A 25,923-nucleotide genomic window follows, 5' to 3' on the forward strand; every position below is an offset into this window, starting at 1 on the left:
TTTTGTTTTCATTCCCCCTGTAGTTATACAATTAGAATGGAAATATTTTTCCATCCATTTTTTTTTTGTAATTCTGTTTTCATTTTTTCTTGTCTCCATTTAGTCATTATTTCTTTTCCATTTTTCTTTTGCTACTGTTTTGAGTAGATTTCCCAAGTCCACCCATGTTAAAGAGTTATTTCCCCATTGTCTTATGTATACTAAAGTTTTCTCATTTTCAAAAATATTATTCGATTCAACTTTTATATTTATCTGTTTAAAAATGTTTGATGTAATAAAGTTCTATTGATGGAACAATTTTTTTTTTTTTTTTTTTTTGTGCTGAAGTTTATGCAAAATACTTTTATTTTTTACCCATATGTAAAATTGCATTTTTGGGTAATAACTTTTTTTTAAATTATTATATTATTTTATTATTTTACTTTATTTTATTTATTTATTTTTTTTTTTCTTACACATTATTTATTGCAAACTGATACATAACCCCGGCCAAATCATTAAGAGTATGCGAAACGTCCATATCATTATTAAATAAATTAAACATGGTTTTCATAAAAACATCAGACATCCTTTTAGTGTTATGTGCATCACTGTAATCATCTATTAATGATTTGTGAGCTATCTCGTCATTTGTAGATGTGTTATCTTTTCCAATGCTCTGTTCTGTCTTCGCTTCATCACCACCTTCTTTATTTGTGGCATTTTTATCTTCTCCATCTTTTCCATTTTCTTCAATTTCCTCTTTGTCTCCTTTTTCATCTTTTTCATCGTCACTATCATCCTCTATATCATATGTTACATCTCCCTCTTCATTAAATTCTTCATTTGGGTCTCCATGAAAATCCATATTACTTCCTTCCTCCAGGCTTTCTTCCCTTTCCAAGTCATATTCTTCCGTTTCTTCACTCATTTCTTCTTCATCTTCTAATATGTGCGCTGATTTCTCGGTAGATATATCTACCAATCCTGGGGAGTTTGCTTTTTCTGTATCCTCTGATTTCTTTTCAAGTTCCTTTTTCATCTGTTCCTGTCTTTCTTTTTCCATTTCATCGTGTATTTTTCTTAATTCTTCTTCTGCTTTTTGTAAGGCTTCTTCGCCTAATTGCAGTTCTACTTTAGCTGTCTTTAATGCTTCATCTGCTGTTTTTTCTGCTTCTTCTGCTTTTTTTCTTGCTTCGTCTGCTTCCTGTTTTGCTCTCGTCGCTTTATCTTTTTCTTCTCGTGCTTTTTGTTGTGCATCTAATTCTTTTTCCTTTTCAGCTTGTGCTACTTTTCGTGCTTCCTCTGATTTTATTCGTATATTTTTTACTTCTTCCTGTAATTGAACTTGCTTTTGCTTTTCATCTTCTAGTTGTTTTACTTCATCTACTTCGGTTATTGTCTTATTTTCTCCAGTGCCTTTTCCGCTGGTTTCTTCTTCCGTTACCCCTAGTTTTTCTTTCAGTATATCCAGATCCTTGATTGCCTTTTCTTTCTTTTCCCCTAATTCGGCAAGTGCTTTAGCTTCAGCATCTAATTTCTGTTTGGCTTCATCCATTAACCCCTTTGCATCGTGCAATTTTTTTTTTAAATCTTCAATTTCTGAGCGTATTTTTTCTGTCTCTTGTTTTGCAGATGTGACTTGCTCTTCAGCGGTTTGTATTTTTTTTTTTATTTCATCAGATGCATTTTGCTCTTGTGCTTGCTTTTCTTGTAATGTGTTTTTATCCTTTGCTGTTTCTTCTCCATCGCTTCTATCTGTGGATGATACTTCTTTAGCACTATCTTCTGTGCCTTTGGGTTCTTCCACGTTTATTTTTGCTTCTTCTGAATCTGTTGTTACTTCGGGTTCATCGACTTTCGATACAGCTGTTTCGACGTCTGGTAGTTTATCTTCTTGGTGTGAAGCACTTTCTTCCTTTCTGTCTTGTTCTCGTTCTGCTTCTCCCTCTTCTGCTTTGCTACCATCTGGATTTTCATTTGCTTCTTTTTCGTCTGCTTTTTCCTGTGCTTTTTCTTTTGCTTTTTCTTCTACTTTTTGATCTCCTTTTTCTTCTGCGTCTTTTTTGTGTCCATCATTCTCGTGTCCTTCTTTTTGGTCTTCTTCTTCTTCTTCTTCTTCTTTTGCTTCTTTTTTGTCTGTTTTTTCGTCCCCTTTTTCTAATTCTTGTTGTGCATCATTCGAAGCATTTTCTACATCCTCTACCGGTTTATCATCACTACCCACGGTCACTATCGTTTCATCACTGTGACTTGATTGACTTTCCCTACTACTTGCATCAACACCGGCTGGATTTTCCTGCGTTACCTTTTCAGATATGTCCCCATCTGATCCTTCTGCTTTACTCAATTTTTTTTTTTCCTCTTCCCTTTTTAATTCCTCTAGTTTAGCATTTTTTTGGGATAAATCTTCTTCTTTTTTCTTTAATTCAGCTTGTTTTTGTTCTATTTGACTTTCAAGTTGCTTACAGGTTGCTTCTTTTTCTTTTAAATCCTTATTTAGCTCTTCAAGTTTTCTCTTTTTTTCCTCTTCTTCGTTATTAAGTCGTTTTATATCTTCTTTATTTTGGATTAATTTATTTTTTAATTGTTGTTTTTCTTTTTCTGTTACTATTATGGCATGTTTATTTGCTTCTGCTTCTTTTTCAGCGAGTTGTTGCTCAAGTTGTACAGCCTCTTCTTCTTCTTTTCTTGCTTTTTCTTTTTGCTGTTCTGCTATTTTTTCCTTTTCCTTTGCTTCCACTTCTATTTTTTTTGCATTTGCATCTTTTTCTTGAGCATCTAATTTTAGTTTATCTACCTCTGTGCCTAATTGTGTTGCTTTTTCTTCCTTTTGTTTTGCTGCTAGTATTTGTTCCTTTGCATCTGCCTTTTTTTTTTCACCCAATATTAATTTTTGTTCTGTTGATAGTGTAGGAGCTTCTTCAGTTTCCTTTTCTGCTCCTTCGATAAATATATCACTGTTAGATGTGGTTTCTCTTTCGTTTAAGTCTTTGTTAGAACTGGCCAAATTGTCTACCCTCGATTGGGGGAGATTCGTGACATTTATTTGTGGTTCTAGTTCTAATAGTGAATTGGAACTATTTTGATTATTCTCATTCATTAATTTTGGTTCTATATGTACAGCAGTCTGTAGAACCATTTCATCATCCATAAACTCATCACATTGATCTCCCTCTCTTGTAACATTATTCGTTAAGGGCATTGAGGTTTCTACAACATTAAGATTATTTTCAAGTGTGTCACTTTGGACAGGTTCCTCATTATCTTTATTTATTAAAGGAATTTTGTTTTTTCCAGTATTAATTCTTAAATTATGCTTTTTCTCATTTGTAACAACAAAATTTTTAACATCATTTGTTGCATATACATTGTGTGTATATACACACAGATATAGAAGAAGTATACATAAACTTGAACGACAATGTTGCTTCATTTTGAGGAAAATATGGAAATGTATTTGAAGTATATATCAAAAATAGAAAGAAAAAAAAAAAAATGATAGAACTAATGATATATATTATAAAAGAATAAATTATATTTAGAACAGTTTTACAACTTGTTCATTCTTCTCCACTTTTGTATTTACCATTTTTTTTTTTTTTTTTATTTTTACAAAAAATTTTCATATTCTAATAACAGTCTAACTAAATATAACTCAACTAAATTGAATATGTTCAAATTTGAAAAAAATATATTTTATTCTAAAAATTAAAAAGAAAAAATGATGTATCCACATGTGCGAAAAATTGAGAATTGCTCTGAAATAAATGTGAAAAAAAAAAAAAGTCTATAAAAAAAAAATTATGCTTTTCTCGTACAAAAATTATATTCATCCTAAATTTTATTTAAAAATTTTTTTTTAAATAACACATTTTTTTTTTTTTTTGCTATTTTTTATTTTATTTATTCTTTCCTTTTAACATTAAATAGTAAGTAAATATCTATCCTTTGAAGTTTCTTAGACATTCTTGCAAGCATCCATCTATGAGCCGTGTGCATGTGTAAAAACTGTCTGCTCTCGAGGGTGCAAATTAGCAAGAATTCTGTCCTTACATTTTGTCGCGTAGATTCCTTATTTAATTGTGTTAGATTGTTGCTATTTATTTCTATTATTATATTATTACATTGTTGTATTATTTCACCATTTCATCATTTCATTTTTTCATTATTTCGTTAATTCATTATTTTACTTTTTTTTTTCTTTTTTGTCGAACAGTTCTGTTGAAATGATAAGTTCCATAGGGTTTAGGATTTACGAAAGAATGAGCCTATTTTTTCATTGTAACATATCATATTATAGCGAAATTGAAATTGTCATGCGCATTAAGTGCGCAACACTCGAAGTGACACGAGACAGGGACATTCTAGTCGATATTGACTATTTGGGGCGTTTCTAATAATGATAAAATTGAAAATTATCGAGGATGTTAGAATGTCTTCAAAAAAAAAAAAAAAAAAAATGAAAAAAAAAAATATAATGAATATTAATTCTCACATTTCCAATGACAAAAGGAAAAAAATGCAGAATTATATGTGATATTTAAAAAGACAGCTGCAAAAATCGAAAAACCGTTTCTATTTTTAATGGACATATTTATTAGTGCTCGATTATTCACAAAAAAATTAACATAAATATGAGGAGAAAAAAAAAAAAAAAATGAGGAGAATATTTTTTCTTTCTAAGGACGACGAAAAATCATTGGCACTTTCCTTTCTCTACGATTTCGCATGATTTTCGTGAAGGCTAATTTTCCACATTGCTGCGCTGTGTCCAATTAATTAATCGGTTTTGTTATGAGTCCGATTAAAATGGCCGAAAATTCCTTAATACATACATGCATACAATATGTGTCTATATATATATATATATATATATATATATTCATTTTTCACCGCCTACTTTTTTTATGTTGCATTTCATGACTTTCCTTAAAATTATCATTACTCCTTTGTGAATAATAACTAGTGTAATTGCAAAAAAAAAATCAAGTAAATTTTGGAGCCCCCAATGAGAGTATGCACAAAAGCTGCTTTGCAAAATTTTAAATGTCCAAGAGGAAGTTATTGATATCTTTCTCGAAATTCTTGAGAATATCTCGTACCGCAGGATTATCAGCAACTAGGGGTGACATAGCTTTTACTAGACCCTCAGCTACCTTTTTAACATTGTTATATTTACTGTAATCATCATTAAATGACACATTAGAATTCTTGTCATTCACTTTTCCAGTTTTTTTTTTTTTTTCTTTTTTCTCTTGAGATTTACTTTTTATTTTAGCCTTTTCATTTTTTTTTACATTTTTCCCACCAGCAGTTTCTCCCCCAGGTACACCTCCGTTATGGTCTCCATCGTCATCATCATCATCATTGTCATCCTCATCATCGTCATTACCATCATCATTGTCATCCTCATCATCGTCATTACCATCATCATTGTCATCCTCATCATCGTCATTACCATCATCATCGTCATCATCATATTCATCATCATCACTATACTCATCATATTCTTCCTCATCATAATCTTTTTCCTCAAAATCCTCTTCCCCTCTTGTGGTAATGTCTCATCTATCGATTCCTCAGTACCTATTTCCACAGCTTCCTCATTCACTTGTTCATCTTTATCCATTAAATTGTCACCCAACTCTTCAGATATTTCCAATGGTTCTAGCACATCTTGATTTATTGCCTTCAAGAGTTCGTAACCTACTTTATTTCTTGCTTTCTTTGCTTCTTCCGCTGCCTTCATAGCCTTGTCAGCTTTCTCCCTTGCAACAGAAACTGTGGTGGCTTGCTGGGCCTCGTTGGCTAAAGTCTCTACTTGCTTTGCAAAATTTTCTGCCTTTTGTGCTTCTTCCATTGCTACCTTTGCGGCATTTTCTGCTTTGGATTTTTCTTCTCCCATTTTTGCAATTTTTGCTACTTCTTGAGCTACAGCTGCTTCTGTGCTTGCTTCCTGTGCTGCCTTTTTCGCTTCTTCCACAGCTCCATTTGCTTTTGCAACTTCCTCGGATTTTGCTATTTCCTGGGCTTTATCTTCTTCTGTTTTTGTTGCATCTGTTTCTTTTGCCCCTTCTGTGGTTTCTACACTTGCTTTAGGTGGTTCTTCTTTTTTCAATGGTTCGCTCGCTGGTACCTCTACCTGATTATCTTTATTTGATACTTGGTTTTCTGGACTTGCCGCCTTCACTTCACCATTTTGAGACACCTCTGGAGACGAATTTGTCGAAGCATCAGGTCCTTTCCCTTGTGCGTCTTTTTCAGTTATTCCCTTTTCGGCTTCTTTACCTGTGTCTTTTCCTGAATCAGATTTAGAATCATCCTTTTCCTCCTCTTTTGATTCAGCCTTTTCTTGGTCATTAGTCTGTGGATTGCTTCCCTTTTCTTGCGCATTCGTACCCTTTGCACCACCTTCGCTAGTAGAGACTGCATCACCTTGGCTAGTAGAGACTGCATCACCTTGGCTAGAAGAGGCTCCATTACCTGGGCTTGAAGGAGCTTTCTCGTCTTGTGAGGGTTCGCTATCTCCTGATAATACATTTCTCAAGTTTGGTTTTTTCAAATCTCCATTTTCGCTTCTTATAACATTATTTCGGTGCATGTATAAATTTAAGAGGAAAAGAAAAAGGGTTACACCACGAAGTTGTTTCATTTTCAATTTGTATGCTGAAATAGTGGAAATATTTACAAATATTTTTAAAAAAATAATAAGAGACTAAAATGTTACAGTTATTATTATACTACACTTTGAAGTTAATTTTTTTTTTTATAAAAAGGCTGTAAATCTTTGACACAGGTGTAAAAACATTAGGTATTCGAGAAATTAGAATCGCACACAGGAGGAAGGGGAAAAAAAAAAGAAAAAGGGAAAATATGCACGTGTGTAAATATTCAAAAAAATGTAAGAATTAACAACTTGATATATTATGAAAAAAAAAAAAAGAGAAGAAAAATATACACATAGAAAAAATCTATGTAAAGAAAAAAAAAAAAAATTCTATTGTATTAAAAAAAAATATATGATTTAATGAAATTCTGTAATGCTTCTTTGGATGTATCTAGGGGCATAAACATGTGTGTGCATCATGCACATTTTTTTTTTTTTTTTTTTTTTTTCTCCATGTTCCCTTAACATATTTGTATTATTTTTACATTTAAAAAGGCATAATTTAGAACTGTGTGTTTAAGCAAAAAAAAAAAAAAAGAAAGAAAAGATAAGATAAGATAAAAAAGTGTTCCTTGAAGAAAAGATCATTGAATTTGAGGTTTAATAAATTTACATCTTAAGTCTTTTGTAATGGATCATGTGAAACACATTTATATCTAATATACCAAGTCAAGTGGAAAAATGATCTCCCAGATTTTAATAATATTCTTAACTATTATCAAATATTTTCGCTCACATTATTTAATGTACTTTTTAATTAGCATGTTAATTAACAAGCCGAATATTCTTTAGCATAAAATTTCATTCGTGTGTTTTTACTATTTTCCATGTTATATAATATATTTATGTAAATTTAAAGGAAATTAAAATTTCTCCCCCTTCTTTATTCAGTAATTCTGATAAAAAGGGAACTCACAAGTATACATTCATTTTTTCTTATTTTTTATTTCTCTTCATTATTATTAGCACCTGTATCTGCTACTCAGATAGAACTTAATGCATTCTGTTTTGGTACATGCAATCTAGAAAGTAATTGTAATTCTAATTAAGATGGTTAAAATATGCACTTCACCAATTTACCAACCCAGAAGTACCTGATTAATATCTGATAAGAAATCTTTTACAGTCTCACCAACCTCGAAATCTTCAGAAATTAATGCTGTCATAGATTTTACTAAATCATCTGTGACTTTTTTAATGTCTTCATATTTTTTGTAATTCCCCTGATAAGATTCATGAATACTACTGTCATCTAATGTGTCTTCATTTTTACCTTCTTCACTTTGATGTGTTTTTCCTGGTTCCTTTTCATCATCCTCTTCCTTATCCCCATCATCCTGATCATTCTCCTTAAAAATTTTCTGAAATTCATCATCCCCTTCTTCCATTTCTTCCATTTCTTCCTCTTCGTCATCTTCTTCGGTTTCTTCATCTTGAGTACTTTCCTGTTCAGGAACTTCCTCTTTTACCTGTTCATCATTATCCATTAAATTATTGTCTGTCTGTTCAGATATTTCCAATGGTTCTAATATATCTTGATTTTTCGATTTCAAATATTGGAATGCTGCTTTATTCCTTGCTTTTTTTGCCTTGTCCGCTGCAGCGATTGCTTTGTTTGCTTCAGTTCTTGCATCATCTGCTGTAGTTGCATCATTCGCCTTCTTGGCAGATTCTTTAGCTTCATTTGCAGCTTTTTCTGCTTCTGCGGATTCACTAACTGCTGCTTCTGACGCTTCTTTGGATGTTTCTACTTTTGTTGCTTCTTTCTTTGCTTCCTCCGCTAACTTTTTCGCCTCTTCGGCTGCTTTTACTGCTTCTGCTTCTGCATTTTTTGCTTCAGCTTTGGCTACCTTTAATGCTTCTGCTTTTGCTGCGGCTACTTTTACCTTTTCTAAAGCTCCTTGTGCTTCTTCCTTTTTTGCTTTCACAATATCTGCTTCAGTTATTGCTAATCTCGCCCTTTCACGAGCGGAATCTGTTACCAATATTATTTTCTTTTTTTGTGTTTCTAATTTATCCTTGTCAGTTGCTCCTTCGGTTAATTTTTCTGCCTCTTGGGCTGATTTTCCTACCTCTTGGGCTGATTTTTCTGCCTCTTTGGCCAATTGTAGCTGTATTCCCGCTGCATCAGCTTCTTCTGCTGCGGCTGCTTCTGCATTTTCTGCTTGCACTTCTATCTTTTTTGCCTCTTCTAAAGCTTTCGTTGCTTCTTCCTTATGTGTTTTTATCGACGCATCTACCTTTTCTTCTACTTTCTTTGCTTCTTCCACTATATCCTTTACCTCCTTTAAATACTGTTTTGCATCATTGGCTGCCTTTTTTGCATATTCATTGAACTTTTCAGCATATGTTACCTCTTCTTTTATTTCTGTCATTATTTTTTTTTTTTCTTCTTCTGTTTTGGCGTCTGGTTTTCCTTCTTGCTGTTTAGGATTGCTTGTTTCACTTCCTTGGGCTTGCACATCCGATGAAGCCGACACACGTGTCTGATCTGTTTCACTATTTTGTGCATCTTGCGCTTTAACACTTGGATTTTCTACCGTTTTATTTTCACCATCTGTTACTTCGGTATGTCTTTCAGCTGTAGAACTTTCTTTCTTATTATGTGCCTCTACGTGTGCCTCTGTCTGTGCTTGTGCCGGTTCCTGTTCCTTTTCCTTTTTCTGTTCTTCTTTCTGTTTCTGTTCCTCTTTCTGTTCTGCTTGTGGCTGTGCCTGCGATAGATTTGAACCAGCTTGGGGTACAGAAACAGTTGGTTGTGATCCGGCTCTTAAGTTAAATTTAGCTGAATTTACAACTTCATTACTTTGGACATTGTTTATAACTTGTGCATTATTTACATATGCGTGAAGATTTAATAAGAATACATATACAGTGGTGCTAAAGAGGACTTTCATTTTTTAAAGCATTTAAAATAAATTTAAAAGTGAAATTAAATGGGTGACGAGTTAGGAAAAATAAATTAAGAAAGCTAAGCCATACGCATACATCATTCACACCCTTTTGTATTATTATTCTTCCTTATTTTGCAATAAAAATGGGAAGGCAGAAATTTAGAACAAAATGTGTAAATTGCAATAGCAGTGTTGCACCAATAGAAGCGCGAAATTTTGGAAATTGAAAACAGAAAAATTCTATCAAAATGTGTATAATTGGATGCGTGAATATTATCGAAAGGGTAAAAAAAAAAAAAAAAATTAGATAAATAAAATTTTTTTTTTTTTTAAAAAAGAATACAACATATACATCAATGCGCATATTATGATGTGACATATTTGATTAAAATGTGATACGTCTCACTGGAATTATTTACCCATTTGGAAATGCATACTGGAAATTATGGGTGCGAGGAAAAAGAAAAAATGAAAATCAAACATGCACACGTAACAATGTCTCAACATTGAGTAATATGTGGAAATATTCAAGGATATTATTGTATTCACAAGTGTGTCCATTCAGTTTACGTATATAATTTTGTTTAACGTTATTTTTGTTTTATTTTTTGAATCATTTAAAAAAGGTAAAAACTTTTTTAAATATTGTAAAAAAAAAAAAGGATAAGTATGATTGTATCATTTTGTGTAACCAAAGTTGTGGTATTTTTTTTCCCTTTAGCCTTTTTTAAATTTTACATATATTTAAATAAAATGATTCATGGTAATATATGATAAAAAGGAAAGAGAATTCTACTCTGTTCATTTATTAAACATGGTGGAAGATCACTTATGATTATTTTTGTTTCTAAAAAAATTGGTGTATGCAAGTGATTCCCACTATGCTTTTTCAATGTTGCACTTTTTAATAGAATATAATGTGTAGTTAAAACATGTAATCCTTCTTTGTTGAATTAAAACAGTTTGAAGAAGAGAAGCATTGTCTTTTACGAGAAAAGCTAGAAGCCATTCATATGATTTTATCACAAAAAAAGGTAAATATACGTGCATACATATATACATTGCTGCAACGTTTTTGTTATGAATTTATTCAAAATTGAGTATAACGTATTTATTTATTATTATTACTATTTTGTTGTTGTTCACCAAACAATGTGATAACAACCATCGGTGACATTGCCGTTATGAGTGAAAGACAGCAAATAGTCACACATACTTTTATAGGTCTACAATGATAATCATTTTTCAGAAAAAAAAAAAAAAAAAAAAAAAATCAACGCAAAAATTATATTTGAAAAAATTGTTCCCCCCTTATAAAATGGACAACGGAATAAGCAAAAAAAAAAAAAATTTTTTTTGGAGTATTAATGAGGTTTCCCTTTTATATATTTTTTACTTCAATTTGATAATCACGATGGGTTACAATATGTAAACTACTAAATCTCGTTTTTTCTAGTACGTGAGCTAAAATAATAAATATTTGAAAAAACTAAAAAACGCCTTAATTTTATTTAATATACCTTTCCCCACCCTATAAAAAATATTTCCTTGTGTTGATTCGCTTTGAGATACAGGTTCATCTTTCTTTTCTTGATTACTTTTTGTGTTATATAGATCACTTGTTATGTTTTTTTCTTCATGGAGTAATTCTGTTTTATTTTTTGAATCCTGGTTTTTTACGTCTGTCGCACTTTTGTTTTCTGTTGGTTTATTTGCTTTAGCAGGTTCAGAGGCAGCGGGAGTAACTTTTGTTTTTACATTATCTTGTGTTGTTACAGCCGATTTTTGAGGAGGTGCTGGTGACTCTTTCACTTCTACTTGTTTTGTTATAGATGATGGTTGTTTTGGAATTATCGGTCTTTTTACCACTGCTGTTTTAGGTTTCTCATTATCTGGAATTGGTATTTTTATTTTTTCTAATTCTGACACTTCATTTGTTTTTCCTGATAATGTTAGTGCTGTTTTTGCTTCCTCTTTTGCTATTCCTGCGGATCTTTCTGCTAAATATTTTGCTCTTTCAGCATCTTCCTTTGCTTCCATTGCTTCTGCTACTGTTGTTGCTACCCTTGCTCTTTCTGCTGCTGCTGCTGCGTCTTTACTTGCTCTTATTGTGTCTTCTTTTGCGAAACCAGATTCCATTTCTGATAAGTCTGCATCTATTATTTGCGTATTTTTAATAAAATATCTCTTTACCTGTTCTACTGCCTGGGATGCCAACTCCACTAACATTTTTGTTTCCATCGACAGTAGTTCCGCTTCCTCAGCTAATTTTTGTATCTGATTTTCATCGTTTGCACTTGCGCTTGCAATTGAACTTGAACTTGCAGATTTGTTATCAGATGTTACATTATTCCTAGCACCAGAATTTCTAAGATTAATTATTTCGTTATTTACAACATTATATTCGAGTGCAAAAATGTTTAAGAAGAATATAAAAAATATAGTGCTCCAAATTTGTTTCATTTTACTATATCTTTTACTTTTAGAATAAGGAACGGAAAATATATTGATGCATGCAAGAGGTAATAAAAGCTAAAAAGAGTTTAGGTGTAATTTTACAGGATGCATTTCGCTCACTTTTGGTTCTTTTTCTCTGCTCGCAGAACAGAACAAAATTTTTAGAATATTCAAATCGGACTAGCACATATTGGGGTATAATGCTAAATGGATTAACTGGAATTTTCCAGTTATTGTGGCAAACATAGAAAATATAAATTAAAAAATTTTAATTATATATTGTGAGTTTTTCAAACTGTGGTTGTAAAAAACTAGATAAATTTTTGAATCAGAGGTAGGAAATATAGACAGAGGATAACAGCATAGTTATTATATCATTTTATGAAAGGAAACGTCTCACCACCTGGGGAAATGAAAAATTGATAAAAGAAAACACAAAAAAAAAAAAAAAAAAAATTTTGCTAAATTTTGACGAAATTATTTTTTCTTCTAACACTTTTAATACACATTTTTTCTTACACATATCAGATATTTATTTTTAACGCATTCGAATAGTGTCCACATTTAGGTATCTGTGTCTGTATGTGTGTGTGTGCGTTACGGTGGTTTTCTGGGGAAGTGGTGCATATGCATTCTGATCTGAAAAAAAAAAGAGATTTTTACCATTTTTTTTTTTTTTTTTTTTACTCTATTTAATTTTTTTAATAGAATATTATTACAATGATTTTCATAATTTTATTGTTTTTATGTATTTTTTATTTATAACGTATAATATTTGGAGAATCCACACCATGTTGTGTTCCCCTATGAGTTGCATGTAATCCCTTGGCACATTTCGTCGAGCTTGTTTTTTTCCTAAATTTTTACAACAAATTACCATTCGTCTATTAACTATTCTGTTTAAATGAAATTATTTAAGTAAAAATAGGAAAAAAATATATAAAAAAATAATTTAATAAAAAGAAAAAGAAATAAAAATTTATATTTTGTTTTTCCATTTTGCGGCTTTGGCGGTAAAATCCAAGTGTGAAATTCTCCTACAGTTGTCCTTTATCAGGATAAACTAAAGCAGATGCGCGTGTGATATATTAAATCGCGCAAAGATAAATTTTATTAAATATATATATATATACATACATGTATGTTCGTATAACGTGCTTATGTGTGTAACAACAGATACGCATTAATTAATTAACTTAATTCATTCTTTTTAGTGCAACGGCATTTGACAAATAATCCAATAAATGAGTTGCTATTCTTCCTATATGTTTATACCAACATACTTTACAATTAGCAACTGAGAGCAATTTAGATGAATGAAATTTTTTTTTTCATCTGACTTGGAGAAGTATGTTTTCTTTTCATTTTACTATTTTTAATACATTCTTTCTTATGAACAACTAAATGTGTAAGCAATTTCTTCTCTGTCATGTTCTTCATATGAGTATGCACCAGTAAATCCTTTTTTCTTAGCCCTCACGTATTACACCTTCTCTTTCCGTATTTTATTTTATTTTTTTTATTTTCCCCACTTCAAATTAGATAATTCATTTTGACAATAACCTTATGTCGTCATATGGAACTGAAAACGTATTGATACTCTCGACAAATGCGTCAAATAAAGATTTTTTCCAATTTTCACATGTTCAACAGAAATTGATTCAGATCTTGCGCAAAATCTTTTAAAGAATCTGTAACTCCACTATCATCATTTATTGTGTTAATTACACTTTTTGTTAATTCATCAGCTAGCTTTTTAACCTCGACTATATTTTTGTAGTTATCTTCAAGTATCGTGTGGGCATTACTATCATTAATTGGTTCGTTAATTCGTTCTTCGGATAGATTATTTTCATTTTCGATTTTGTTTTCAGTGGGTTTATGTATCGTTTCAACTTGTTTTCCTTCGTCTTTTTCTTCTTTTCCTTTCTCTTCTTCTTCCCCCTCCTCGTCTTCGTCTTGCTCACTCTCTTCCTCTTCATCTGGGTTCGTTTCTACCTCCTCTTGTGATATATCCGCTTCTTCTACTTCTTCCTCTTCTTCCGTCTGTTCTTTTTCTTGTTCTTCTGTTTCTCCAAGTTCCTTTTCATCACTGTCTACTGCATTGTAACTTTTCCGTGAATATTTTTTTACAATATCTAGTACTCCTAGATTTTTCTTCCTCAACGATTCTTCCGCTTCCTTTTTTGCTCTCTCTGCAGCTTCTCTCGCTTTATTCGCCTTGTCTGCTGCGTCTTTCGATGCCATCTCTGCTGCTTGTGCTTTCAAAACTGCTTTTTCTACAGTTATAAGAACTTTATTTTTTGCATTTTCTAATGTTTCTGCGTTTGGGGCTTCTATTGCATTCTTCAGTTCTTTTTCTGCTACTAACAGTTCAGCTTGTACTATTGCTGCTGCGTCTAATGCTTCTTTTGCCTTCCCTATTGCTTCTTGTTCTTTTTCTTTAGCCATATGCGCGTCTTTCTCTGCTGACTCTTCTTTCGTTTTTGCTTCCTCTGCTTCTGCAGCCGATCTGTTTGCAGCATTTGTTGCTTCTTCTGCTGCAGTAGCAGCTTTCCTTGCTTTATCATTTTCCACTTCTACTTTTGCAACCAGTTCTGTTATTTGGGCTATTTCTTTTTGCTTCTTTGCATCTTCTGCTGCTTCTATAACTTCTAACGTTTTTTCTTTTATATAACTAATTTTCGATAATATATCTGCCTTTTTATCTTCACTATGTCCATTCGTCTCTACCTCTTTTTTTGCTTCTTTCGCTTTTTCTGATACTTCCTTTGACAAATTCTCCGCTATTTCTGCTTTTTTTTTTGCTATATCCACAGCTTTTTCCGCTTCAACTTTTGCCTTCACTTCAGTTTCTACCCCTTTGGTCACTTCTTCAGTTTGCTTCATCACTATTTCGGTTGCCACATGTGCATTTTTGGCTTCTTCCTTTGCCGATTCTGCTTTAGCCACTTCTGCTGCTATCTGTGTTTGTATTTGCGCTTTTTTAGCTTCTTTTGCGTGTTTTGATGCATTTTCTGCTTTTTTTTTAAGTTCATCTAATTTTTTCTCCACTTCTGCTTCTGTTTCTTCAGTGTTTATTATACTCTTTGCATTGTCAGCAATAGAGTTGGCTTCTTTTGCATTGTTTGATGCAGATTCTGCATTGTCTTTTGCTAAATCTGCGGCTTTGTCTACTTCTTTTTTTTGTCTCTGTACTTCTTCTGATTTTGTTGCATTTGTTACCCTTTCTGTTTCTTTTCTCCCTTCTTCAGCTGCAATTAGCGCTCTGTTAGCTTCTTCTTTTGCTGCTTCTGCTTTTGCCACTTCTGCTTCTATTTGTGCCTCTGTTTTGGCTTTCTTAGCTTCACCAGCCAATTCTGCTACTTTGTTTGTCTTCTGTTTTATCGAATCTGCTTTATCTGTTATATCATCTATACCAGTTGTTGCTTCTTGTACTGCATCTAATGCTTCTTTTTCTGCTTCATCTGCTTTTTCTGAAGCTCTGTTTGAAGCATTCGCTGCCTTAGTTGCTGCTTCTACTGCTTTTGCGGCTTTTGATTCATCTGCGAATTTGGAAGCTTCACTTTTTGCCCCCACTGCGTCTTCTTTCGCTTTTTGTGCTTCTCCTTTTGCGTTTTCTGCTTTTTCTAAATATTCTGCTACCTCTGCTGCTATTACCGCTAGTTCTCTTTCTTTCCTTGTTTTTTCTGCTTCTTTTACTGCTTCTAATACTTTATTTTTTGCTTCACTTATATTTTCTTCATTTCCTGCCTTTTCTAAAGCTTTTACTTCATCTGCTAATTCTTGTGTTTTAGTTGCATGTTTTTCAGCATCTTCTTTTGCCTTTTCAGCCTTTTTTCTAGCTATATCTGCTGTTTTTGCTTTTTTTACTGCTTCCTCTGCTCGCGCATTTGCTTTTTTCGCCTCTTCCATTTCACTTTTTGCATCTTCTTTTGCTGCTTCTGCTTTTACAACTTGGGTGGCAAGTTCTGCTTTTACCCTCTCTTTCTTCGCTTCACTTGACGCATCTTGTGCTTTTTTTGATTCTCTTTCAGCATCGTTTAATTTTACTGCTTTTTGAGCATTAGATGCTGCTGTAGTAGCAGTGTCTGTGTGTTCTTTTGCTTTTCTTGTCGCATCTTGTGCTCTCTGTTTTGCCTCACTAATTACATTTGATTCCTTTGCTTCACTAATTGCACTATTTGCTGCTGTTTCTGCAGATACGGCTTCCTTTTCTGCTAATACCTTTGACACTTCAGCTTTTGTTACTTCTAATGCTATTTTTGCATTTTCGCTTGCGGTTTGTACTTTTTTTAACTCTTCCTTTGCCATTTTCACAGACTCCGTTGCTTCGGCTGCTTTTGCTTTTATTGCTTCTACTTTTGCACTATTTACATTTACTGTTTTTCCATCTTCTTTTGTGTCTATTTTTCCGTCTTGTTTTGCCTTTTCCGCTTCACCTCTTGCCTTTTCTGCTCCAACTCTTGCTTTTTCTGTTTGCTGTTTTACCTTTTCCTGTGCTGTTAATGCACTTTTTGCTTCTACCTCTGCTTTCTTTACTGCCTCTTTTGCAGCTTCATCTTTCGAACCTTCAACTTTAGCTGCCTCTTTTTGCGCTTCATTGAATGCATTTTGTGCTTCTGTCTTTGCCTGTTCTGCATCCTTTGCTGTCTTATCCGCTTCTGCTATTGCCACTCCTGCTTTTATAATATTTTCTTCTATTTCGGACAATTCTCTTGCCTTCTTAGCATCTTCTGCTGCTTTTATTGCTTTTAATGTTTTTTCTTTTATAGCATTTATCTTTTCTTGTGTATCTGCTTTATCTGCTTCCTCTGATACTTCCTTTGCATTTTTTTCAGCGATTTGTACATTTTTCTTTGCTTCATCTACTGCTTTTATTACTTCTTGTATCGCATTTTCTTCTAATTTTCCTTCCTCTTTTATTTTTTGTGATCTTGTTTTTGCTTCCTCAGCTGCGTTTTCCTCTTTCTTAGCTTCTTCTTTTGCAGCTTCTGCTTTCACTACTTCAGCTGATACTTCTGTTCTTGCTAGTGCCTTCTTTATTTCTTCTGATGCTTTTGTTGCATCTGCTTCTGCCTTTTTTGCCAATTTTAATGCTTCTTGTAACTTTGTTTTTGCTTCATTTAGTGCATTTTCATCGTTTTTATCATTTATTGACACTTCTACTTCTTTTGCATCGTTTGCTGATTTTTCTGCAAGCTCCTTCGCCTTATCTGATTCGTTCGTTTGAGTCAACACTTGATTTTTCGCATCTTTTACTTTTTCTGATTTTGATACATCATTTATTTTTATTTTTTCAATTTCTGTTGCTATTTGCATAGCTTTAGTTTTTGCTTCATTAGCACTGTTGGAAATTTTGTTCACTTTTTCCTTTTCTATTTCTATTTTTGCTACTTCAGCTGCAATTTCAGCTTTCTTTTGTGCCACCTTTGTTGCACCTGTTGCTTGTGATATAGTTGTGAAATTTTCTTTTAAGGCACTTATTTCTGTTTGTGCATCTTCATTTTTGCTTACTTTACTTAATGCCAATATTGCTTTTTCTGCTGTTTCTTGTACCGCCTTTTTTGTCTCTTCCTCCTTTGCTACGGCTGTTTCAACGTGTTCTTGCACTTTTTTAAGTGCTGCTTCTACGTTTTCTGTATTGGGTTTTGATGTATCCTTTGAAAGATTTTCGTTTGTTTCTTTTGCTTCTATCACTGATTTTTTTGCTTGATCCTCCAACTCTTTTACTTTTACTACCTCCGCTGCTATTTCTGCTGCGAGTTCTGCTTTCTTTTTTGATGCCTTCGCTATATTGGCTGCTTTCTCTGCCTCATTTTTGTGCTCTTTTACTTGTTCCAGTTTGTTGGAAATTTCGCCCCCATCATTGCTTTCTTGTTGTAATGCTTTTTCTGCTTCTTCCTGTGCTTTTTTTTCTTGTTCCAGTTTGTTGGAATTTTCTCCTTCACCATTTATCTCTACTCCTACGGCTGTGCCTTCTTTCTGTGATTTTTTTTCTGGTTCCTTTGATGTTTCCACTCCTTCCTGTGATATTGTTTTTGCTTCACTCAGTGCTTCTTCCATTTTTCCTTCCTCTTGTACCTTCCTTTCTGCTTCTTGTACATTTTTTAATGCCGTTTCAGCATCAGTTATTGCATTTGTGGCTTCTTCTTTTGCTTTGCTTTCTTCTTCCTGTGCTTTTTTTTCTTGCTCCTTTGCTGTTTTCACTGCATCGTCTGCTATTTTTACTGCTTCACTCAGTGCTTCTTTCATTTTTCCTTCCTCTTGTACCTTCCCTTTTGCTTCTTGTGCCTTTTTTAATGCCGTTTCAGCATCAGTTTTTGCATTTGTGGCTTCTTCTTTTGCCTTTTTGATGTTCTCTATATGTGTTCTTATTTCTTCTTTTGCTTTTTTATTTTCATCTCCTTTATCCTCCTGATGTTCACCATCACTTTTGTTTTTTCCCTCTTTTCCTGTGTTGGCATCTGTATCGTCATCTGTCTCCTTATCTTTCTCTCTATCTGCCTTCTCATCATTCTTGCTATTTCTGTCGTCATCATTATTGCCATCTGTCTGGTCATCTTTCTTTCCATCTGTATGACTACCTGTGTTGTCATCTTCGTGGTCAACTGTATCGCCATCTGATTTTTCCGCTTTTGGTTCAGGTGATAATTTTTCTGTCTCACTAATTGAGACGTCTGTATCCCTCAATTCTGCTTCTGAATTATTATCTTCTGCCTTTATTGAAATTTCTGTTCTTGGAGACCCACTTCTTAAATTGGGCATTCTATAATTTACAATTTCTTTACTTACAACATTTTTTTCGTTTTTGTGTAAATTTAAAAATAAGATACAAAAAGTTATTTTAAAAAAATGGTTCATTTTTAATTTGTGTGCTAAAAGAATTGCAATAATTTAAAATACAAGAACATGTTATATAACAATTAAAAGAAAAAATCTAATTAGTTGAATGCATTACAAATTATCGGACATATTTTACATGCAGTGCAAGAGTAATATATTTAACAATTGTCTTGTAGTAGTACATACTGAAAAATGCCTAAAAAAGGAGAATACACAAAGTCTATAAAAAAAAAAAAAAAAATACATTTTCAGTTGTCTCAAATATTTCATTTATGAGTGCCACATTTGATAATTATTATTTCTACATGTATATGTACATGCTTTTTTTTTTGAAAGTAGAAAATCATTTATTAATTTTCGAAATACTCGAGTTGTTTACCAATTATAAATTCATAAATGTGAACTATTGTGTGAAAACAGAAATTTGTTTTTTACAAAAACAAAGTAAACTATGATTATCTGAATTTTCAAACTACTTTATTTATGTTATCCCAAATGATAACATAAAAACGAGAGTCATTTTTGTTTAATAATTAGCAAAAGTGTAAGGAATGTCACATACAAAGAATATGCCTTATGCGAAATCTGTCTGAAATGTATGCATACACATGTGTATACTTATATACTTGCATGTGTGTATTTTTTTTTTTTTTTTTCATATAGATTTACAAAAAGTTAACGCTATTATTTATTAATAGTTAAATATGCTTCACACTTCTCGTCGAAACGGAGAAAAATGTTACGAATAATGGTTTTTAATTCATTAAAATGATAAAAAAAAAAATTAAACAAAAAAGAAAGTATTCAATCAATCAAATGTTAAAAAAGCAAAAACAAGAAAAAATAAAAAACAAAAAAAAACAGTGGAATAACTTTCATTTTAGAACAAGTACAAGATTGGTGGTAAATTAAAAATTTAAAAATGAACAAGATGCAATTTAATAGTGTGCAATTTGTTCTTTTATATAACATAGTAGAAAATATATTTTTTTTATTTTCCTATTTATATTTCTTTCTTTTGTTGTTTTTCTTTTTTTATATTTTTTTTGGAGCATTTAAATTTGGCGCAAATTTTCCCTCTGTTGGAATGTAGGTTATATATATAATTAATTAGATTTCTTATGACTTGGATTAATTTGTATGAAATTATTCCCATTAGTGTGTTCATTTTTTTTTAGTACTTTTCTTCTCTTAAATAACAGTTTGTAATTTTCTTCAAAACTAACATAGTTAACCTTTAAAATCCTTCCCTATCACCAGAAAAGGATCAGGTGAGTATAGGAAGCACTAAACACATGCATCAAATATATCTTTTTGCAATTTTTCTTATGTTCATATGTTCAACAGATACTGGTTCATGTATTGCGAGAAATCATTTAGACCGTCTGTGGCTCCAATATCATTATTAATTGTGCTAATTGTATTTTTTGTTATATCATGAGCTAACTTTTTAACACCCGCTAAACTTTTATAGTTAGGATCAAGGATCATGTAAGCATCATGGTCACTTAAAGGTTTGTTAATTTGTTCTTGGGATTGTTTATTTTCATTTTTTACCTTAGTTTCTACGCCACTATTTTGGGGTTCTCTATATTCTGCTTCTTTTTCTTCTACTTCACCTTTTTTTTTCATTTCTTCTGTCTCTTCCACTTCTTCTGTCTCTTCCACTTCTTCTGTCTCTTCCACGTCTTCTGCCTCTTCTACTTCTTCATCTTCTTCCACTTCTTCTGCCTCTTCTGTTTCTTCGGCTTCTTCCACTTCATCGGTTTCTTCCTCTTCGTCCTTCTCTTCCTTTTCTTGTTCTTCTGTTTCTCCAAGTTCCTTTTCATCGCTATCTACTGCATTGTAACTTTCCCGTGAATATTTTTTTACAATTTCTAGTACTCCCAGATTTTTCTTCCTCAACGATTCTTCTGCTTCCTTCTTTGCTCTCTCAGCAGCTTCTCCCGCTTTCTTCGCTTTGTCTATTGCGTCCTTCGATGCCACTTCTGCTGCTTGTGCTTTTTTTTCAGCCTCCTTTACTGCTTCAAGCACTTTTGCTTTAGCTTCTTTCAATGATTCCATTGTTGTTGCGTCTTTAGCTTTCTTTAATTCTTCTTCTGCTATTAATAATTGAGCTTGCACTCCATCTGCTTCGTCCGATACTTCTTTTGCCTTCTTAATTGCTTCTTGTTCTTCATCTTTCGCCATATGTGCGTCTTTCTCTGCTGATTCTGCTTTCTTCTTTTCCTTCTCTGCTTCCTCAGCTGCTTTGATTGCAGCATTTTTTGCCTCTTCTGCTGCAGTAACTGCTTTCTTTGCTTTATCATTTGCCACTTCTATTTTTGCAAACAGTTCTGCTATTTCTGCTACTTCTTTTGCCCTCTTTGCATCTTCGGCTGCTTTTATTGCCTCTAATGTTTTTTCCTTTATAGAACTCATTTTCGATGATATACTTTCCTTTTTCTCTTCATTATCTCCATGCGTCTCTACTTCTTCTTTTACTTCTTTCGCTTCTTTTGACACTTCCTTTGATAATTTCTCGGTTATTTCTGCGTTTTTTTTTGCTATATCCGCAGCATTTTCCGCTTCAACCTTTGCTTTTATTCCTGATTCAACCTTTTTTTCCATATCGTATGTTTGCATTTTTGCTTTCTCAGCTGCCACATGTGCTTCTTTGGCTTCCTCCTGTGCTACATATGCTTTAGCTACTTCTGCTGCCATCTCTGCTTTTTTTTGAGCCTTTTTAGTTTCTTTCGCTGCCTCTAACGCATTTTTTGCCTTTTCTTTAAGTTCATCTAATTTTTTGGACACATCTGCTTCTTCTACTTTCTGTTTCAAATCATCTAATATTCTTACCGCCATTTTTTCTGCTTCTTTTGCTTGTGACGATGCCGTTTCAGCCTTCTGCTTAGCTATATCGGCCTCATTTTCTGCCTTTCCTTTTTCGTCCATTACCTCTTTTAATGGATTATTTTCTGCTGTCTTTTCTGCCTGTTTTCTCGCTTCTTCAGCTGCAATGTGCGCTCTGTTAGCTTCTTCTTTTGCTGCTTCTGCTTTTGCTACTTCTGCTTCTAGTTGTGCCTCTGTTTTGGCTTTTTTAGCTTCACCAGCCAGTTCTGCTACTTTGTTTGTCTTCTGTTTTATGGAATCTGCTTTATCTGTTATATCATCTATACCAGTTGTTGCTTCTTGTACTGCATCTAATGCTTCTTTTTTCGCTTCATCTGCTTTTTCTGAAGCTGTATTTGAAGCTTTTTCTGACTTAGATGCTGCTTCTACTGCTTTTACGGCTTTTGATTCATTTGCGAATTTGGAAGCTTCATTTTTTGCCCTCAGTGCATCTTCTTTCGCTTTTTGTGCTTCTTCTTTTGCGGTTTCTGCTTTTTCTAAATATTCTGCTACTTCCGCTGCTATTACCGCTAGTTCTCTTGCTTTCTTTGCATGTTTGGCGGCTTCCACTGCTTGTTTCGCTTCTTCTATTGCTTTTAATAACTTATCCATACTTACATCAATTGATTCATCTTTCAAATCCGTTTCTGCATCTTTCACCTTTTTTGTGAATGCTTCTACTGCAGCTGATTGTTCTTCTGCCTTTTTTACTTCCTTTTCAAGTTTTTTTATTGCATTTTTAGCTGCCTCTTTCGCTTTCACCACTTTTTTTGCCTGTTCTTTTGCTTTTTGTGCTTACTCCACTTCTTTTTTTGCTTCTTCTTGTGCTTCTTCTGCTTTTACAACTTGGGCTGCTAGTTCTGCTTTTACTCTTTCTTTCTTTGCTTTATTCAATGCGTCTTGTGCCTTTTCTGATTCTTCTTCGGTACTGCTTAATGTATTCGCACTTTGGGCAGCAACTGCTGCTGTGTGTGCTAAGTTTGCATATTCTCTTGCCTTTTTTGCGGCCTCTTCTGCTCTCTTTTTTGCATTATTCGCTTCATTAGAATTCTTAGCTTCACTTATTGCATTTTCCTTTGCCTTTTCTGCATTGAGCGCTTCCATCTCTGCTAGTACTTTTGACACTTCAGCTTTTGTTACTTCTAATGCTATTTTTGCATTATCCCTTGCTTTTTGAGCTTTTTCTGTTGCCGTCTTTGCATGTTTTGCATATTGTACTGATTTTTCTGTATATTCTTTTACAGTATCTAAGTTTTCGTCTTTTTCCTTCTTTGCTTCGTTTTCTTCTTCCCCTTTTGCTTTTCGTGCTTCGCCTTTTGCCTTTCGTGCTTCTTCTACTGCCTTTTCTTCTTCTGAATCTGCATTTTTTGACTCCGTTTCTACTTTTCCTACTGCCGTTTTTACAGCTTCGTATTTTGAAATTTCAACTTTAGCTGCTTCTGTTTTCGCTTGTTCGTATGCGCTTTGTGCCTCCATTTTTGCTACCCCTGCATCTTTTATGGCTTTTTCAGCATCTGCAATTGCACCTTCTGCTTTTGTTCTTTCTAACTCTATTTTTGCCTTTTCGTTTTCCTTTTTAGCATTTGTTGCTGCTTCTTTTGCTTTCTCTAAAGCTTCTTCAGCTTCTTTTTTTCTCGACTCTACATTTTTTGCTGCTTCTTTTGTATCCTCTAAAACTGCGTTTGCAATCTTTAAAGCTACGTTTGCTTTTTCCTTTGCATCTTTAGAATTTTTTGCAGCTTCCGTTGATAAATTTAACGCCCCTGTTTCTTCTTTTGATTTTTTAGCATTTTCTGCTTTTTCCTTCGCGTCCTCTAAAGCCTTTTGTGCCTCATCCCTCCTTGATTTATAATTTGTTTGCTCACTTGTTTTACCGGATATTTCAACTCCAGCCAGCAATGCACTGCCTTCTTTTGCTTTTTTAACTGCATCTTGAGCGTCTTCAGATGCCGCTTTTGCTTCTTCAGCTGCCGCTTTTGCTTTTTCAGCTGCCTTTTCTGATTTTTTTGCTGCCATTTGTACATCACTGGTTTCTGATTCTGCATGTGTAGCTCCTGCTTTTTCTGCAGTACCTGCTGCTTTTTTTGCTTCATCTGCTGCTTTTGTTGCATCATCGGCTTCTTTTTTTGCCTCATCTGCTGCTCTCTTTGCACCTTCTTCTACTTTTTTCGCTGCTTCCAAGTGCTCTTCTTCCTTTTTTATTGTTTCCTCAAACCCTTTTAATGCTTTTTCAGCGTCTCCTATTGCTTTTAACGCCTTTACTATTTCTAATTCTATGTTTACCTTTTCATTTTCTTTTTTAGCATTTTCTGCTGCTTCTTTTGCTTTCTTTAAAGCTTCTTCAGCTTCTTTTTTTTTCGACTCTACATTTTTTGCTGCATTTTCTGCGCAACATAAAGCCTTCTGTTCCATTTCTTTATTGGGTACTTTATCTGGTTTAGTGGAATCCTTCACTTCCTGTACTATCTTTTCATATTCTGTCTTCACTGCAGCGCTAATTTCCTCATTTTTTTGGAGGGCTTCCTTTGTTTCTTTAACAATATTTTTAGCATTCTGCACAGTTTCCTTTGCTTCTTTTAATGGGTCATTATTTTCTCGCAATGATTTTGTTACTTCTTGTTTTGATAAGTCTGAAGCTGCTTGTTCTACAATTTTGGCTACATTTGTTGCTGCTTTTTCTAGTAAAACTGCTACTTCCTTTGCTTTTTCGAACTTTTCTCCTTTTTTTATGGATTCTTCAGCTTCTTTTAAAGCCTGTTCAATTTTTTCTTTTGCTTCCCTTTCTTCCCTTTCTTTTGCTTCCCTTTCTTTTGCTTCCCTTTCTTCCTTTTCTAAAACTTTTTCGTCTTGTTTTTTCCCATGTTCTTCCTTAGTATTTGAATTTTCAGGTGGTGATTCCTCTTTAATCTTTGTTCCTTGTTCACCATTTCTGTTTAATTCAAGTAATTTTTTTAAAACTTCTGGATCTATATCAGCAGGGTAATATGGTTCCTCTAAATCTGTTTTTCCGAATACAACACTAACACTACCAAGACGATTTTTATGTGCCCCCTTTAAACTGTTTTGACTATTTTTAAAAATTTTTTTTTTTTTTTGTGAGTCATTTCTTAAATTATATTTTTCATGATTTGGAATTGTAGAGTTTTTATTAGAATTGTTTGTGAGTTTTGCATGATTAATGTACACATAATAATTTAAAAAAAATATGCAAAATATAATTTTGAATTTGTTCTTCATGTTATACAATGCATAAATTATATCACTTCAAATTTTATTAAAAAAATAAAACAAATGTAAAGACTCCAGGTCATACTTTTCCCCCCCTTCTATGCGCCTTTCATATTAACATTTTTTATTCTGAAAATTACATGAATCATTGTACATATTATTAACTAAAAAATATAAATAAGGGAGGGAAAAAAAAAAAAAAAATAATAATACTTTATCTTTCAATTTGTAAAATGCAACACTATAGTAACTGTAGAAATGAGAAGACGCGCATGTTAGTTGAGTAGAACCAATCTGCTAAAAGTGTGTATATGTGTATGTATATATATATATATATGTATTTTTTTAGGACAAAAAATGTAAAGTGTTCGTGAAATTATTTTTTTTTAATGTTTTATTCAATTTTTTTTTTTTTTTTCTAGAAATGTTAAAAAAAAATTACATGACTTGTCTAAATTATTTTAATATTTTTTAATTTGAATAATACACATTGTGTGTGCAAAAAAAAAAAAAAAAAAAAAAATGTACCATTTTTCCATGGAGACTTTCAAATTAATTTAATAAACCTTGAAATCCTAAATGGCAAATGCTTTAAAACGAATGAATATGTTGAAACACTTGATTTGAAACAATTATCGAATATTTTTCTTTATAGACTCAATAAATAGTAATATTAAATTGCTTTTTCTATAATGTTTATGCTCTGTTATTTAAAATAGGTAATAAAAATTCAAAATAAAATAATAATTAATATAAACAAAAATAAATTGTTGTATTATATTGTATACACAGAAAAGAAGGGAGGAGTAAATTTTTTTTTTTTTTTTTTTTTTTCATATATAACACGTGGATTCCTAATTTTAAAATTGACCTAAAAATATTAACACATTTATTCATTAAAATGATTTAACATTTTCTAAGTTGATATATATTTATTCTCCAAGCATGCATTTGATAAATTCATTTTTCTCATTGGAA

The 25,923-nt window shown here is 32.6% G+C and overlaps 5 protein-coding genes across 5 annotated transcripts, besides 1 other annotated feature; all 5 read right to left on the reverse strand.

Moving 5' to 3' along the window:
- Positions 1 to 451: 451 nt before the first annotated feature.
- Positions 452 to 3,415, reverse strand: PGO_102800 (merozoite surface protein 3; the record flags this gene model as incomplete). The annotated part of the gene is made up of 1 exon (XM_028688310.1): positions 452 to 3,415. One exon carries the CDS (start codon positions 3,413 to 3,415, stop codon positions 452 to 454), a length of 2,964 nt encoding a protein of 987 aa, XP_028544111.1.
- A 1,860-nt stretch (positions 3,416 to 5,275) lies between these two features.
- PGO_102810 (merozoite surface protein 3) lies at positions 5,276 to 6,634 on the reverse strand (the record flags this gene model as incomplete). Its single annotated transcript, XM_028688311.1, has 1 exon — positions 5,276 to 6,634. The coding sequence occupies one exon, from the start codon at positions 6,632 to 6,634 to the stop codon at positions 5,276 to 5,278; it is 1,359 nt and encodes a 452-aa protein (XP_028544112.1).
- Positions 6,635 to 7,725: 1,091 nt separating this feature from the next.
- Positions 7,726 to 9,024, reverse strand: PGO_102820 (merozoite surface protein 3; the record flags this gene model as incomplete). Its single annotated transcript, XM_028688312.1, has 1 exon — positions 7,726 to 9,024. The coding sequence occupies one exon, from the start codon at positions 9,022 to 9,024 to the stop codon at positions 7,726 to 7,728; it is 1,299 nt and encodes a 432-aa protein (XP_028544113.1).
- Positions 9,025 to 11,007: 1,983 nt separating this feature from the next.
- PGO_102830 (merozoite surface protein 3) lies at positions 11,008 to 12,006 on the reverse strand (the record flags this gene model as incomplete). The annotated part of the gene is made up of 1 exon (XM_028688313.1): positions 11,008 to 12,006. The coding sequence occupies one exon, from the start codon at positions 12,004 to 12,006 to the stop codon at positions 11,008 to 11,010; it is 999 nt and encodes a 332-aa protein (XP_028544114.1).
- Positions 12,007 to 13,638: 1,632 nt separating this feature from the next.
- PGO_102840 (merozoite surface protein 3) lies at positions 13,639 to 18,864 on the reverse strand (the record flags this gene model as incomplete). Its single annotated transcript, XM_028688314.1, has 1 exon — positions 13,639 to 18,864. One exon carries the CDS (start codon positions 18,862 to 18,864, stop codon positions 13,639 to 13,641), a length of 5,226 nt encoding a protein of 1,741 aa, XP_028544115.1.
- Positions 18,865 to 20,178: 1,314 nt separating this feature from the next.
- Positions 20,179 to 24,954: a sequence feature (merozoite surface protein 3 (MSP3.7);~nonsense mutation produce stop codon).
- Between the last annotated feature and the right edge of the window lie 969 nt (positions 24,955 to 25,923).

The sequence above is a fragment of the Plasmodium gonderi genome, assembly GCF_002157705.1.
Source record: "Plasmodium gonderi DNA, contig: Chr10, whole genome shotgun sequence".
Taxonomy (NCBI): domain Eukaryota; phylum Apicomplexa; class Aconoidasida; order Haemosporida; family Plasmodiidae; genus Plasmodium; species Plasmodium gonderi.